Source organism: Oncorhynchus mykiss, chromosome 21, assembly GCF_057628025.1.
Source record: "Oncorhynchus mykiss isolate SJ-2025 chromosome 21, ASM5762802v1, whole genome shotgun sequence".
NCBI lineage: Eukaryota > Metazoa > Chordata > Actinopteri > Salmoniformes > Salmonidae > Oncorhynchus > Oncorhynchus mykiss.
This window is the reverse complement of record NC_143042.1, coordinates 4,203,431-4,218,264: the sequence shown is the minus strand read 5'-3', so window position 1 is coordinate 4,218,264 and position 14,834 is coordinate 4,203,431. Positions and strand designations below refer to the sequence as shown.

Sequence of the window (14,834 nt, the reverse complement as noted above, 5' to 3'; positions counted from 1 at the left end):
GGTGATCCACCACAGCCCCTTGACTCTACATGACAGACACCATCATGTCAGGTGATTCACCACAGCCCCATGACTCTACAACATGACAGACACCATCATGTCAGGTGATTCACCACAGCCCCGTGACTCTACAACTCAGTAGAACAGTTTACATTATATTCTCCTGGCTGATGATTTAGTAGAACAGTTTACATTATATTCTCCTGGATGATGGTTTAGTAGAACAGTTTACATTATATTCTCCTGGATGATGATTTAGTAGAACAGTTTACATTATATTCTCCTGGCTGATGGTTTAGTGGAACAGTTTACATTATATTCTCCTGGATGATGATTTAGTAGAACAGTTTACATTATATTCTCCTGGATGATGATTTAGTAGAACAGTTTACATTATATTCTCCTGGCTGATGATTTAGTAGAACAGTTTACATTATATTCTCCTGGATGATGATTTAGTAGAACAGTTTACATTATATTCTCCTGGATGATGGTTTAGTAGAACAGTTTACATTATATTCTCCTGGCTGATGATTTAGTAGAACAGTTTACATTATATTCTCCTGGATGATGATTTAGTAGAACAGTTTACATTATATTCTCCTGGATGATGATTTAGTAGAACAGTTTACATTATATTCTCCTGGATGATGATTTAGTAGAACAGTTTACATTATATTCTCCTGGATGATGATTTAGTAGAACAGTTTACATTATATTCTCCTGGATGATGATTTAGTAGAACAGTTTACATTATATTCTCCTGGATGATGATTTAGTAGAACAGTTTACATTATATTCTCCTGGATGATGATTTAGTAGAACAGTTTACATTATATTCTCCTGGATGATGATTTAGTAGAACAGTTTACATTATATTCTCCTGGCTGATGGTTTAGTGGAACAGTTTACATTATATTCTCCTGGATGATGATTTAGTAGAACAGTTTACATTGTCATTTGAGACCAGTCATTTAGGATAGGGAGTTGTTCTTAGGGAGTTGAGCTGGAGTGTGTCACGCAGGGGATTGTTTGAGACTGCTTCTCTGTGGATGGGGGCTCCAATAGCTTTGATACACTCACTGTATTAAAGTCTTTACTGTTACCCAACACGCTGCGTTGATCTATCTTTACTGTTACCCAACACGCTGCGTTGATCTATCTTTACTGTTACCCAACACTCTGCGTTGATCTATCTTTACTGTTACCCAACACGCTGCGTTAATCGATCTTTACTGTTACCCAACACGCTGCTTTGTCCTATCTTTACTGTTACCCAACACGCTGCTTTGTCCTATCTTTACTGTTACCCAACACGCTGAGTTGATCGATCTTTACTGTTACCCAACACGCTGCTTTGTCCTATCTTTACTGTTACCCAACACGCTGCTTTGTCCTATCTTTACTGTTACCCAACACGCTGCTTTGTCCTATCTTTACTGTTACCCAACACGCTGAGTTGATCAATATTTACTGGTACCCAACACGCTGTTCAGCCAGTTTGAAGACTATGTGCTAATTGTTTTGGATGAAGGTGAGTCACCACAGCACGTTTGTCCAAGTAGAGTTCCTCAAGTTGAAATATCATCTGCATCAATCAAGCAGACGTCAGAACAAAACTCCTCGAAGAGGTGTGTGTGTGTGTGTGTGTGAGTGAGTAAGAGACTAATTAAACCTTGTATGCTCCTCTTCTCCGAATCCGGCCTTGTCCTCGTCGATGAGTGGAGTGCTGTTCGGTCCTCCTTTGGTCTCCTCGTCTGTGCTGTAATTAAAATAGAACACTCTCAGGGGACTTTGGGGCTGTTTAATTGATAGGGGGGTGAGTTGGGAGCAGCAGCGCGTTGGAAGACGAGTGGCAGAGGGCCCTTATCACCCCTGCACAGAGCCTGCGTGCCAGCAAGCCAGCCGAATACAAAGTAGTTCCCCTTGCTCCCCAGTTCAATGTAAATAAAGCAGAGAGAGAGGAAAATATAATGTTTATAATTAATATCTCGAGCTCCTAGCAATGTAACTTTTTTAGCCTGACAACCGTGTCTTTCAAACAGGCAGAAGGACCGCTCTATATTAAATTTAGGCTCTTGTTTTTACTTCTCTATTTTTCAGACGCTTTCATTACAGAGATGTTTTTCCCCAAGATTGTTTCTTCCCTTGATAGATAGTTGTGTTTGTGCCCACAGATATTCTCCTGGACGATGGTTATGAGGGCAATCTACGCAAAGAGGGGCGCAGTGTCCGCATTGTGGTCACAATCAACAGTGGCTCCAATAAGACCAAGGTAGCTAATGAGATACGGTGCCTAGAATCAACAGTGGCTCCAATAAGACCAAGGAAGCTAATGAGATATGGTGCCTAGAATCAACAGTGGCTCCAATAAGACCAAGGTAGCTAATGAGATATAGGTGCCTAGAATCAACAGTGGCTCCAATAAGACCAAGGAAGCTAATGAGATATGGTGCCTAGAATCAACAGTGGCTCCAATAAGACCAAGGAAGCTAATGAGATATGGTGCCTACAATCAACAGTGGCTCCAATAAGACCAAGGTAGCTAATGAGATATGGTGCCTAGAATCAACAGTGGCTCCAATAAGACCAAGGAAGCTAATGAGATATGGTGCCTAGAATAACAATGTGAGAATCGTATGCTGTCGTATAATCAGATGCTTTGGTACCAGCGCTTGACTTGGGCAGGAGCTCACCGGAGCCGAGTACCAGTACCTTAGTTTTTCTGTTCCTCTTGTAAAATATTATATCAAAAGCATTTAGGAGCTCCTGCACCTTAATATAAACAGTACCGGCAACCAAAATAAACACTGGCACCTATTTCAGTCCAAGTCACTGTTCGATACAACAATTTTGTCACTTATTTTCATTCATGTCTGTGACATGCTACATTTTCTAATTCCCTATCGTACACTCAGGGTATGCAAAGCCAGGAGCACCTCATTGGTTCCATCGGCGTGAGCGGAAAGACCAAGTGGGATGTGCTAGATGGAGTAATCAGACGATTGTTCAAGGTAAAACCTCCTTCCCCCTGCTCACCATATGATCAGTCACTGACTGAACCCGACAGACCAAAAACCAAATATGAAGCACTACATTTTTTGTGTCAGAAAAAGCTCATGATATATGGTTCTTCATCTGTATGATTGACAGACTATTTCTTTGCTGTGGAAACGTATGGATAAACACTGAGATATTAGATAGAATGTGTCTTTATCATAGAATTCAATTTGTCCATTTCCCCTCCAGGAGTACGTGTTCCGGGTGGACCCACTGACCAGTCTGGGTCTGAACTCAGACAGTATAGTCAGCTATAGGATGGGGGATGTGGTGCGGGCCCATGCCTCTGAACTGCCTGAAATGCTGCCCTGTGGCTACCTGGTGGGGGACAACAACGTCATCAGCGTCAACCTCAAAGGTACTAGGATGGCCCAGACTAACGGCATGGTGCATTTCACTGTTTCTATTGTTGTGTGTTTTATGTATTACTGTACGTCCTACATCCTTTTAAGGACATGACCAAACACATTCCCCTCTGGTGGGATAATAAAGTTTATTAAATCAAAAATAGCACAGATATAGAGGAAGGGCCTTGAGTGTTGACCATGAGGCCTGAGCAGGAACAACCCACCTACACCTATAGGATGACACATTTCCAAACATGACAAAATGGAACCCCAGAAGGTTTAAATAGAATGTCCAAAAAGCTTCTTAATCCTGACATGACAATACTCTCATGCACTTTGCAAAGCACTTCGGACACTTCAGTCAATGTACTGCTCCTGAAGGGGCAAAGGAGGTGTTTTAATTAAATGGACTAACATCGGCTTCCATTTTTATTCACCAGAGCTAAAAAAAAGTAGACAACACTTCCTTTATTTCACTCGCATCCTGGCTGCTACGTGGTCGTAATGGCCGCTTCTCTCCCATAGTCACAACAGTGGCCATCAGCAGGAAAATGTAGTGGGCCAGGCCTGAACTAGGTGCCATTGAATCCTGTGTCAGCACTCTGCATTACAGTTGTGTTTTCACTGGAGGAGTAGTGTCCAAGCTCCTATCAACAGTCAATTATAGTTACTCTGCAGTCATTAAAGCTGAATTATAGTTACTCGGCAGTCATTAAAGCTGAATTATAGTTACTCTGCAGTCATTGAAGCTGAATTATAGTTACTCGGCAGTCATTAAAGCTGAATTATAGTTACTCTGCAGTCATTAAAGCTGAATTATAGTTACTCTGCAGTCATTGAAGCTGAATTATAGTTACTCTGCAGTCATTAAAGCTGAATTATAGTTACTCTGCAGTCATTAAAGCTGAATTATAGTTACTCTGCAGTCATTGAAGCTGAATTATAGTTACTCTGCAGTCATTGAAGCTGAATTATAGTTACTCTGCAGTCATTGAAGCTGAATTATAGTTACTCTGCAGTCATTAAAGCTGAATTATAGTTACTCTGCAGTTATTGAAGCTGAATTATAGTTACTCTGCAGTCATTAAAGCTGAATTATAGTTACTCTGCAGTCATTGAAGCTGAATTATAGTTACTCTGCAGTCATTAAAGCTGAATTATAGTTACTCTGCAGTCATTGAAGCTGAATTATAGTTACTCTGCAGTTATTGAAGCTGAATTATAGTTACTCTGCAGTCATTAAAGCTGAATTATAGTTACTCTGCAGTCATTGAAGCTGAATTATAGTTACTCTGCAGTCATTAAAGCTGAATTATAGTTACTCTGCAGTCATTGAAGCTGAATTATAGTTACTCTGCAGTCATTGAAGCTGAATTATAGTTACTCTGCAGTCATTGAAGCTGAATTATAGTTACTCTGCAGTCATTAAAGCTGAATTATAGTTACTCTGCAGTCATTGAAGCTGAATTATAGTTACTCTGCAGTCATTAAAGCTGAATTATAGTTACTCTGCAGTCATTGAAGCTGAATTATAGTTACTCTGCAGTCATTGAAGCTGAATTATAGTTACTCTGCAGTCATTAAAGCTGAATTATAGTTACTCTGCAGTTATTGAAGCTGAATTATAGTTACTCTGCAGTCATTGAAGCTGAATTATAGTTACTCTGCAGTCATTAAAGCTGAATTATAGTTACTCTGCAGTCATTAAAGCTGAATTATAGTTACTCTGCAGTCATTGAAGCTGAATTATAGTTACTCTGCAGTTATTGAAGCTGAATTATAGTTACTCTGCAGTCATTAAAGCTGAATTATAGTTACTCTGCAGTCATTAAAGCTGAATTATAGTTACTCTGCAGTCATTGAAGCTGAATTATAGTTACTCTGCAGTCATTGAACCTGAATTATAGTTACACTGCAGTCATTGAAGCTGAATTATAGTTACTCTGCTGATCCTAAATCGACTCTGAGACGCTTGACACATACGCCACATGATGTCCCAAAGAGTTGCACCATAAACAATAATCAACTCTTCCCATTTCTCATGATTTATTTTATGTTAACATAATTTATTAGCCATCACACTGCATTTAATTATGATATTTTATGGGCTATTACCTGAGTGAATGAACTCAATTCATTCCATTCCCATTAGAATGGCATGAATTGTATTCAGTCTAACACAGGTTGTGAGAGGTACTGTTATATACCGTTAACATGATAATATCCTGTATGATTAGCACCTAGTATCATCAGACAATCACGTCTCTACTCCTGCAGGTGTGAAGGAGAACAGCATAGACAGCCTGGTATTTGACACCCTCATCCCCAAGCCCATCGTCCAGAGATACCTCAACCTGCTCATGGAGCATCGCCGCATCATCCTCTCTGGCCCCAGCGGCACCGGGAAGTCCTTCCTGGCCAGCAAGCTGGCAGAGTTCATTGTCACCAAGTCTGGTCGAAAGGTCACGGAGAGCAACTTGGCTAGCTTCAACGTGGACCAGAAATCCAGCAAGGTAAGAAAACGCTCAGCCCAATAGTATTAAGGAACTAGTCGCTAAGGAGTCGGGATATTTGTCTATAAATCGCCTCGTTTGGCATTGTACTGTATCAAGGACAGTGGTCCTATTTCAAAGACAAAGTTACACTCACTTTCTGAATAATGGCCACATCTTTCAGCTCACTGTGTGTTGTTTCTGTGCAGGACCTGCGTCAGTACCTATCCAGCCTGGCAGAGCAGTGCAACACTGAGGAGAGCGAGACGGAGCTGCCCACCGTGGTCATACTGGACAACCTCCACCACATCGGCTCACTCAGCGACATCTTCAACGGGTTCCTCAACTACAAGTACCACAAATGGTGAGTATAGCTCCACCGGCACAGGAAGGAAGTCTAGCCGCTATAGGATGGTGGTGGTGATGATGGGGGTGATGATGATGATGATGGGGGTGATGATGATGATGGTGGTGATGATGATGATGGGGGTGGTGGTGGGGATGATGATGATTGTGTTTAACTCAAATGCAACAGTTAATGTGAACACTGGGTTTCTATACCAATAACCATTTCTAGCTTTACTCATTACAAGATGGTCGTGGTGGTGATGATGATGATGATGGGGTGGTGATGATGATGGTGGTGGTAGGGATGATGATGGTGATGATGATGGGGTGGTGATGGTGGTGGTAGGGATGATGATGGTGATGATGATGATGATGGGGTGGTGATGATGGTGGTGGTAGGGATGATGATGGTGGTGATGGGGTGGTGATGATGGTGGTGGTAGGGATGATGATGGTGATGATGATGATGATGGGGTGGTGATGATGGTGGTGGTAGGGATGATGATGGTGGTGATGGGGTGGTGATGATGGTGGTGGTAGGGATGATGATGGTGATGATGATGATTATTGTGTTTAACTCAAATGCAACAGTTAGAGTTAATGTGAACACTGGGATTCTATACCAACAACCATTTCTAACTTTACTCATTACAAGATAATGCAATTCGTATTCTATTCAAGATAGTTGACCTACTGTTCCCTGATGATCACAATCACTGTTGTGAAAGGAAAGGTACATATCCTTATTGCCTGGCCCTGGTACGTCACTGCACTGTCCTCAGTATGATAGTTCTGTCTTGTCTGCAGCCCTTATGTGATTGGAACCATGAACCAGGGAGTGTCTTCCTCTCCCAACCTTGAGCTTCACCACAATTTCAGGTATGTGTACCTTCACCAACACTCAAACCAGGATTCAAAAGCTTCATTTGCTCTTTGCTTTTAACATATTGTTTTTCCTGTACAGACAACATATTCAAGCAGATTCGTTAACTAACATGATTTTGGGTCATTTTTCATTTTTTTTAAAACTCTGTTTATTCAGTTTTACACACAAGACAACACAAAACAATATAAATAATATACTCAACTAGAAAAAAAAAGAAAAAGAAGAATAGCTTTAAAGATACCCGTACTTTGGACAAGTTAAACACACCAGGCTACCAAGGTTAAAGGGCACACACCTCACCATTGTTCCTGTAAACAGACAAGGGATACGGGGGGGAGAAATCACCCAACCATCCACTGGACCAAAAATAAAGTTTACAATGCTTTAAAAATATCTAATCATTTTATGTAAGCGTGAACAAAATAAAACATCTAAAAAACAGAGCAAAACAAACTCACATTTTAGTCTCTGACAGGGCCAGATGAACAAGGCAGGTCACATTCAATAAGAATCAATAGGCACATCAACCCCCCCCCCCCCCCCCCCCCCCCCCCTAAACAGGCAATGGCGGAGTGATTTTATGCATAGTGCATCTTAAACTTGGCTAATTAGCTTTGCTAATTTGACCTGATATCATTTTAGGCCTTACACACCTGGTAGTTTTTTACGTGACATATTTGAGAAGATAATTACGTGACTAATGTGGCGACAGATATATTTGTCATTGGGTGCATGCAAAATCACACTGACATTCATTGATTAACATTTTCATCACACTGTCACCATGGAAGGTACAGGAAACAGCCCAGCATTTCATAAAATGCCATGAGGCCAAATGTGGCTCAACCTCCACGCTGATACTGGCCTTCCTGACTATGAGTCGGATTTACAATATGGAATGATCAAACCAGAGTGCAAGCCTCAGAACAAGCAGTCATCTTTATTATGACGACTGACAACAGAGCAGTCATCTTTATGATGACGACTGACAACAGAGCAGTCATCTTTATTACGACGACTGACAACAGAGCAGTCATCTTTATTACGACGACTGACAACAGAGCAGTCATCTTTATTACGACAACTGACAACAGAGCAGTCATCTTTATTATGACGACTGACAACAGAGCAGTCATCTTTATTATGACAACTGACAACAGAGCAGTCATCTTTATTATGACGACTGACAACAGAGCAGTCATCTTTATTATGACAACTGACAACAGAGCAGTCATCTTTATTATGACAACTGACAACAGAGCAGTCATCTTTATTATGACAACTGACAACAGAGCAGTCATCACCAATGGGGATTTATTTGGGATACAGATTTCAAATATATACCAAACAGCCCTTATCTTTGGGCCAAACTTGCATGGAATTTCTCTAATGCTGAATTCCAAATCGACCTCTAGTGCCATTCTCTAGTCACTGATCTGAAAGAATTGGATCTAGGTATAAGAAACTTGATGCTTTATCTTTTCTCTCCATAGGCTGATTGGAATAACCACCACATCCAATCATTTCAGGTCTACCGGAATCATGTAGCCTCCAATTCCATCACAGCTGCTCCATAGTGTGATGTCATACATGTTGTCTCATCATCCTCTTCCCCTGTCTCCAGGTGGGTGCTGTGTGCCAACCACACAGAGCCGGTCAAGGGTTTCCTGGGCCGGTTTCTGCGCAGGAAGCTGATCGAGACGGAGATCAACAGGAACATGCGCAGCAATGACCTCATCAAGGTCATCGACTGGATTCCCAAGACGTGGCAGCACCTCAACGGCTTCCTGGAGGCCCACAGCTCCTCAGACGTCACCATCGGTTAGACAATGCCCCACACACACACACACACACACACACTTTGAGTTCACATATTTCTAATGATATTTTGAACATTGCACACATGACACCTAATAAGTGTATTTTGGTTTTGTGGCTTTGGCTATGTGAGGTAATGCCTTGCTCAAACTGAAAGCTGCTACATGGTCAATCAGACGTCTGCATTGGCCGAGCAGCATTTACAGCATTTACGTGCTTCTACACCTGCATTGCTTGCTGTTTGGGGTTTTAGGCTGGGTTTCTGTACAGCACTTTGAGATATCAGCTGATGTACGAAGGGCTATATAAATAAATTTGATTTGATTTGATATGGCCTCTGCAGAAGTCAGGGCATTCATACTTCTTGCTCTTCGCTGAGCAGCACAGAGCTGTTGTCTAGGAAGTAAGTTTGTATTTATGCAGGACCTGCCGTCCCCATGTACCGTCGACCAATCATGTCAATGCGGAGCTATACAGAGCCCTCCGGATTATTACAACATTTGAGAGGCGCACGGTGATGCGGTACAGAGCTCAATTTAGCCTCTGCGTCACACCATCCGTACTGCGCCTCCGACCGCATTTTCCAATCAAGCATGAATTGTCTCTGATCCCACAAAACACACGGAATGTGTTGTGTTCTGCCTTCAGGTCCCAGGCTCTTCCTGTCCTGCCCCATGGATGCAGATGGCTCGCGGGTGTGGTTCACTGACCTATGGAACTACTCCCTGGTGCCTTACCTGCTGGAAGCCGTCAGAGAAGGGCTCCAGGTGGGTACAGACGGAGGTCAAAGGACACAAAGTAGAGGGGTACCGGTGTAGGGTGAAGTTGCCCCTGTCATCAGCATCTAGGATTTCTCCTTTCGCTTAACTCATTTCTCTTTTTGTGGCCACCATTACAGCTGTACGGCAAGAGGGCGGCGTGGGAGGACCCGTCCAAGTGGGTGAAGGACACCTACCCCTGGAGATCTGCCTCCTTGCAGCATGACAGCCAGGCCCTGCTCCAGTTACGGCCAGAGGACGTGGGCTATGATGGCTACAGCTCCTCCAAAGAGGGCGCCTCCTCCAAACAAGTGTCACAGAGTGACACGGAAGGAGACCCACTGGTAAGGACAAATTAAAACAAAGCCCTGAAATGCTGAAAGAAGGTCCAGTACGGGGATTTCTCATTTCTGAAGAAGACCATTGACTGTCGAAACGTCAGTCTTTTAAGCTTGTCTAATAAAACTATGTGTCTTTAATGGTGAGCGAGTGTTGCACCTTTTCCTGTCCAATTATTTAATTTCCTTCAAATATGTTTCGGAGCATCGTTAAACATTATTGAACATTATTGAATTAAGTTTCCACCCTGAACCCTTCTTCCAGCACTTCAGTTTTACTTCAGTTTTAGAGTTCTAGGACTGAGCACCACTTCAGTGGTCCAGAAAATATAGACATATTGGTTAGAGAGCCAGCACAACACAATGATTCAGGGAGGCAGGTAGCCTATTGGTTAGAGAGCCAGCACAACACAATGATTCAGGGAGGCAGGTAGCCTAGTGGTTAGAGAGCCAGCACAACACAATGATTCAGGGAGGCAGGTAGCCTAGTGGTTAGAGAGCCAGCACAACACAATGATTCAGGGAGGCAGGTAGCCTAGTGGTTAGAGAGCCAGAACAACACAATGATTCCGGGAGGCAGGTAGCCTAGTGGTTAGAGAGTTGGGCCAATAACCAAAAGGTTGCTAGAACGAATCCCAGAGCTGATAAGGTGAAAATCTGTCGTTCTGCCCCTGAACATGACAGTTAACCCACTGTTCCTAGGCCGTCATTGTTCTCAACTGACTTGCCTAGTTAAATAAAGGTCAAATATTTTTTTTTTAAACATGATGAAGACTGAAATCACAGGCATGTTCTAACTGATAGCCGATTCTAATGCTGATTTGAATGGCCGTTTTATTTGTACAGTGATATGTAAAATAGAGTCATATGAAAAGAGTTTGCTAAGAGAGTTTTACGTTTACTTAAGCTACAGGAAGTAACATGAAGGAGACCATGTTGGTGGACATAATAATAAGAAATAATAAACTATAAAAAAAGACATCAGTGAGTAAAGCTAGTTTCCAAGGATACCAATAACAAACGTGACAGCAGATGACCTTGTCTTTTGAAAGAAGAAAAGACAAAGGGGGATTTAAACACACAACCACCCCCCTATACACACACACACACACACACACACACAACCCATTAAGCTCTGAAATGTCAGCAGCTCGTTATTCGGATGACTACACTTTAATTCCACTTTGTGCGTGATAAACCGTGTGGCAGGCGATTCCTGGGGAGTTGAATACGAATGGGCTTTCTCTGTTGGCCACTTAATCCTCAACACATTACTGTGTAATCATCAGAGGAGGCCTGCACAGAGCTTTCCAGCCCTGGCCGCTCGCCTCCCTATAGGCCCACCAGGACCATTACAGGGAAAATGAAGACCGCTGTGCCAGGTGCTTTCCATATATGGTAGGAATGGGCCACTGCGTTCCTCAGGGCCTTGAGGATCGGCTGGTTTTTCATCTTTCTTTTAAAACCACGTCTGATGTAGACATGAGGAACCAGGTGTGTGCACTTGTGTGCAATTAAGCACGATGCAAGTGGACAAAGCAGCTGACACTCGGGCCCCCTGGTGTCTATCTCTGATAAAGGATCACTGCACTGTCACCTTAATGATAATACCCAGTCTAAGACCTTGTAGTTGTGATAGTGGACTCTGAATAGCAATGTGGTGTTGGCTCTCTTTTTGTTCACCAGTCTTTTTATTGGTTGTTTGTTTTATGTGTTTTCCAGATGAACATGCTAATGAGGCTGCAGGAGGCGGCCAACTACTCCAGCGCGCAGAGCTGCGACAGCGACAGCGCCAGTCACCATGACGACCAGCTGGACTCGTCGCTGGAGTCGGCGCTCTAGACGAGAGCTCGGAGAGGAGACCTCAGATGGAGTGACGGAGCGGAGCGCTTTTCAGCGTGGCGTCAGCGAGACGTGGCGGCTCGAACACTTCCAGGCACCCCACACATAACACAGAGAGATGTGTGTAGTCAGGAGATGTCTGTTAGCGGGGTCGGGGGGAGTAAGCCCTCTGACAAAATGGAGTAGATTTTTGTGTATGGTGGTTGAGACACAGTCCTCCATTTCTCCACTGGATGTGGCATCCCAAAATGCAGGCTGCACGTACACAGTGAGAGACAATTATGTCTGTGGTTCTACACCGTACAACTGGAATTGACATTATAGTTTGAATTATGTTGATTCACAGTTGTTGTATTAACTACGGATGTTTACAAGGGCCAAATTCTGGTTTTGTTTACTAAGGTGCTGAACAAAAAAAGGCACGTATCCCTCCCGTCAAACCCTGACCTCAGACGAGCCACATGGTGCTGGTCCCGTGCTTAAACCTGTCCCTAGTTTACAGGCAACGCCAAGACCCTCCGTACACCCCTCGCCAACAAGCACAAAAAGAGCACTGTGTGTCGTCCAACCTACTGCTACTGTGAAACAATGGACAAGTGCCCGTGTTACCGTTTGATATACTGCCAAGGGCACTGTGACGTGTTCGTCCACATCCACAGAGTCCTTTTAGGCTTTTCACACTAGCAGACCTGTTGTTCACCCTTTCCTTAAAAGATGGACAGCACTATGCCAACAGATGGGTGCTGAAGGGAGGGGTGGCTCCTTCAATCCAAGGGCCAGGTCAAGAACAGTACAAGCCTGATATTGGTGCTTTCTCAATGCAAAGCTCTGAGACGGGTGTATTACTTCAGCCTTTGGCTCCCTGCTGACCATCCCGAGTGGATAGGAGATTGACAGGAACACACACTTCCTGACACACAACCATTCAAATGAAGTGGTCCCGTATCGTCTCAGTGGGTGCTTTAATTTCAGTACAGTGAAGGAGAGTTTTATAACTACTTTTAGGCCAAAATATCTCACAGATCCTGTCAAAGTATGTTGCCCAAAACCATCCACTTTTGTTTCTGACAGTAATATTGTACAAGCAAAATGGCTGTTATACTGTATTTGCAAGTGGAACTGACCAATTGTATAAAAGTTCAAAGGGGTGGGCATTTTTTTAGTTGTTGCTTTTACCCAGTTGAGCTGGGTTCACTTGAAATGTCATGAGCACAACCCGACCCTTTTGATTTTCTAGCCTAAGGAGCATGTTTTAAGCTTTCTAGGGGGGAACATTTTGAAGGAGACTTTTACTTTTACATAACAGCGTGTGGAAGGGACAGAAGCCATTTTGGATTTTGATTGTCCTTCCTCCATTAATGAGTGGGTTGGTTTTGCACAGCTAAAGTGGGGGTGTAAATAATAAAGTATTGCACAGTGAATCAGAGATGCATTCTTCCCTGTTGATGTTATATTACGCTTTAACTCGCTGAGAATTATTGTACGTTGCAACAAAAATACAAAATAGAAATGCAAAAAACCAACAAGCTGTCAGAAACAGGTGTATGTCTTGTGGTGATTGGCTGTCTTGCCTATGCAGGAGGCATGCGATGTACAGTATGATATTATTATTTTAAAACGCTGCATATTAATGTTCACTAAATCACTGACTTGAGGAGCAAACCATTCAATTTATCAAGAAAAGCAAATCTGGTCATTGTCACAGATTTCCCTTTTGTGTATTCTCTGGAACTAGCATTTGGTGACTCATCCCCCTATTCAACAGGCGAAAATTCACTTCACAAAGCATTACACTGTAACATTTCTGAATATACTTTCATTCAGTCTTGTATTCGGTTTTAGTATAATCTTTTTTTTTTTTTTTGTCATCCCATTCTGGAGGTACTATTTTCCTGCTGTTGTGCTATTTACAATTCCAAATAACAGGTGCTACTGGTCAACTAAATCTATCAGAATCCATTTTCTGCAGAAAATGTTGTCACAACCTCAGGACAAGCTCTTGTTGTCATCACTTGGCTGTGACAAACGTATGTTTTATTTTGTTTTTGCACACATCATTGTTGGTCTACCCCATCAGCCTGCCTGCATCTAAACTTAGAGCCTGACACACACACACACACACACACACACACACACACACACGGTAAGACATAGCTCCCCTCCAACACAGCAGACATCTAGTCACTCCTCCCTGCTCCCCTAGGACACAATCAGTTGCCTAGTTAACCAGATGTTTTCACAACACAAACAGTGTACCATTATGTCATGGTGACACCATACAATCTCAATGACATCTCAGTTGAAAACATTTACTGCTTTGAGAGAAGAGTTTCTTTTTTTGTTGAAACATTTGTCCTTACATGTTTTATATTTTGTACATTTGTATGTAACATATCGTGTAAATAGACAGAGACAGCGATTTAAATCATCTGGAGGGATTTTGTAGTCTTTGTAAAGCCCTAATAAATGGTATTTGGTGTCACATGAGCAAACAATGCGTCCTGTTCTATCTCATGTCTCTGATCATTTGTTCTCCTCCATATCTTTCCTCTGGTACAGACTTGGAGATATCCCAAACAAATGTTAACACACACAACTGCTCTTACCTTTATTTACGGTCGCTGTTTGCTAGTGTGCAGTTTTATTTAAACATACATTTGTTTGGGATTAAACGTTGTTCCTGCCAGAACCAGCACCTGTATCTGGACATACACTAGAGCTGGGGACAGGGTTTCCACTTGGTTCTACCACTATGTCTAAACTTAACATGAACCTTTCCCTCATAGAGAATCATGTTTGGGATTAAACGTTGTTCCTGCCAGAACCAGCATCTGGACATACAGTAGAGCTGGGGACAGGGTTTCCACTTGGTTCTACCACTATGTCTAAACTTAACATGAACCTTTCCCTCATAGAGAATCATGTTGGGGATGGAACGTTGTTCC

General features: G+C 42.6%; 1 protein-coding gene across 28 annotated transcripts in view; it reads left to right on the top strand.

Moving 5' to 3' along the window:
• The window catches only part of LOC110500961 (neuron navigator 3), a 390,216-nt gene extending 375,835 nt beyond the window's left edge, over nt 1-14,381 (top strand). For all 28 annotated transcript variants that reach the window (XM_090213540.1, XM_090213537.1, XM_090213539.1 and 25 more), the window contains 10 exons: nt 2,178-2,275; nt 2,919-3,014; nt 3,250-3,418; nt 5,685-5,920; nt 6,109-6,263; nt 7,055-7,126; nt 8,758-8,954; nt 9,600-9,718; nt 9,850-10,053; nt 11,770-14,381. In XM_090213540.1, the coding sequence (XP_090069666.1) occupies nt 2,178-2,275; nt 2,919-3,014; nt 3,250-3,418; nt 5,685-5,920; nt 6,109-6,263; nt 7,055-7,126; nt 8,758-8,954; nt 9,600-9,718; nt 9,850-10,053; nt 11,770-11,889 (1,466 nt within the window). In that variant the 3' untranslated portion in view covers nt 11,890-14,381. The remainder of the gene's footprint in view (nt 1-2,177; nt 2,276-2,918; nt 3,015-3,249; nt 3,419-5,684; nt 5,921-6,108; nt 6,264-7,054; nt 7,127-8,757; nt 8,955-9,599; nt 9,719-9,849; nt 10,054-11,769) is intronic.
• The last annotated feature ends 453 nt before the right edge of the window (nt 14,382-14,834 follow it).